General features: G+C 59.3%; 1 protein-coding gene across 1 annotated transcript; it reads left to right on the top strand.

The window, feature by feature from the left end:
• The first annotated feature begins 325 nt into the window (after positions 1–325).
• FGFBP3 (fibroblast growth factor binding protein 3) lies at positions 326–1,199 on the top strand. The gene has a single exon (XM_059661914.1). It carries the CDS (start codon positions 420–422, stop codon positions 1,197–1,199), a length of 780 nt encoding a protein of 259 aa, XP_059517897.1. The 5' UTR covers positions 326–419.
• Positions 1,200–1,920: the final 721 nt, after the last annotated feature.

Genomic DNA, 1,920 nt, shown 5'->3' with positions numbered 1-1,920 from the left:
CCCTTAACCCTAATAGGGCTCCGCTTCCGCTGCTAGAACTCTGTAAGCTCCTGGGGAATAGCCTGACATGCTTTGGGGGGTTGCTTATCGGATGTGGAGAAGGGAGGCTGTGGAGGTGGTAGTTATCAGGCATTGCTTTGCTTCCGTGTTTGCACGGGGTTTAACATTTTATTTAAAAATGATTATTTAGACAGTAAACTATTTTTTCCCAGAAGAACTTTTCCGGGGGCTGCTGCTGTGGCCCACTGGCAACAAGCGCCCAGAAAGCCTGGGGAGAGGGATTTCGCAGGTGTCGGTGCTGGGGCCAAGGACTGCGCGGGGTTCAGCCTCTGCCTCTGTCCCCAGGTCGCAGGGATGCTGCTGTCCCGGCCCTGCCACCACTGAAGCACCCGAGGGTCCCGGAAGAGCCGACCTGAGCCATGAGTCCTCTGAGGCTGCGAGCATCACTCTTGCTGCTGCTGCTGCTGCTGTTGCTGGGTGGCTGCCTCCTCGCGGCCGCCCGGAGGGAGCCGGGGGCGGCAGGCAGCGCCCCAGAGGCAGCCCGGGGTGCCGTGGGCGGCTCCACCGGCCGCTTCATCAGCCCCGAGCGCCACGCGTGCAGCTGGCAGCTCCTGCTGTCCGCTCCAGGGCCGGCGGCGGGCAGCGAGCTGTGGCTGCGCTGCCAGGGCCCGGACGGCGAGCGCCGCCGGTGCGCCTACCGCGGGGAGCCCGGGCGCTGCGCCGCCTACGCCGCCCGCGGCGCGCGCTACTGGAAGCAAGTGCTGGGCCGGCTGCGCAGGAAGCGGCGGCCCTGCCAGGACCCCGCGCCGCTCCGAGCCCGCCTGTGCGCCGGCAGGAAGGGTCAGGGCGCCGAGCTGCGCCTGGTGTCCCACGCGCCCCCACCCGCCCTCCCCACTGCGGCCGGCTTCCCCCCGGATCCCAAACCCCGGGCCCGGAACCGGGGGCGGACCCGGGAGCCCGCGATCGGCCCCGCCGCCAGCGTCCCGCCTCCCCTGAGCGCGCGCCCCGAAGGGAAGCCCTCGGAGAAGAAGACTAAAGGGGGCAAGAGGAAGGCGGCCTCGGACCCAGACGAGGAGCGACCCCTGGGGACAGGGCCGGATCCCGACGGGCTGGACGGGAACGCGAAGTTCGCGGAGACCTACTGTGCCGAGAAGTGGCACTCCCTCTGCAACTTCTTTGTTAGCTTTTGGAACGGCTGAGGGTGCCGGCCTGGGAAGAGATATGGGGGTTTGGGGAATCAGGGGAGAAGGCACTCAGCTGGAGAAGGAGGCGAAGGGCACCTTAGGTCCGCAGGTACGGGATAGAGAGTGGGGAGGAGTCCAGGTTCTAGAATGGAGGTGGGGGTGGGGGCTTGGGCTGAGAGTGTAATGTAAGGGGATATGGACAATCTCTGAGACAGCAGAGAAGTTTAACCAATTTGAAGAGTCTCCACCCTGATTAAGACCAGAAGAAATAGTGGAAACAGAAGTAGGCATACCTTAAATGTGTAAAAACTGTAGACTTGGGGGAGAGATGTGGGTACAGAGAGACTGAAAAAAATAATAAGGGGGGAAAGTGACTAAAGTGATGTGACTCTTACGAGGGAAGCTGATACAATGTGTACTGTTTAGCGCACATATTAAAATGTAATCACAAACAACTGATAGCTTGAGCCAAGTGGACCTGTTTAATGTCTTCTCACCTAATCAGCCGACAGGGTTTCCAACTTTTTTCTCTTTCCGAATTAATAGTAACTTGGACGCTGCTTAGTAATATAGATGACGTCAACAGGGATAGACGTCAACAGCCATTCATTGGTCAAAATGGACTCGAATGAATGATTTTAGAAGTGCTACTTTTAAACAGTGATGCCTCATGCTCTGAAACTTTCCCATTAACCTTCTAAATTCAGAAGTGAACTGTAGAAATTGAGGGCTCCAG

Source organism: Myotis daubentonii, chromosome 13 (assembly GCF_963259705.1).
Source record: "Myotis daubentonii chromosome 13, mMyoDau2.1, whole genome shotgun sequence".
Classification (NCBI taxonomy): Eukaryota; Metazoa; Chordata; class Mammalia; order Chiroptera; family Vespertilionidae; genus Myotis; species Myotis daubentonii.
Note: the sequence above shows the minus strand (reverse complement) of the source record. Positions and strands in the feature narration are given on the sequence as shown.

What these genes read in the sequence shown, in the direction of transcription:
- FGFBP3 (XM_059661914.1), top strand. Translation starts at nt 420, where the DNA reads ATGAGTCCTCTGAGGCTGCGAGCATCACTCTTGCTGCTGCTGCTGCTG.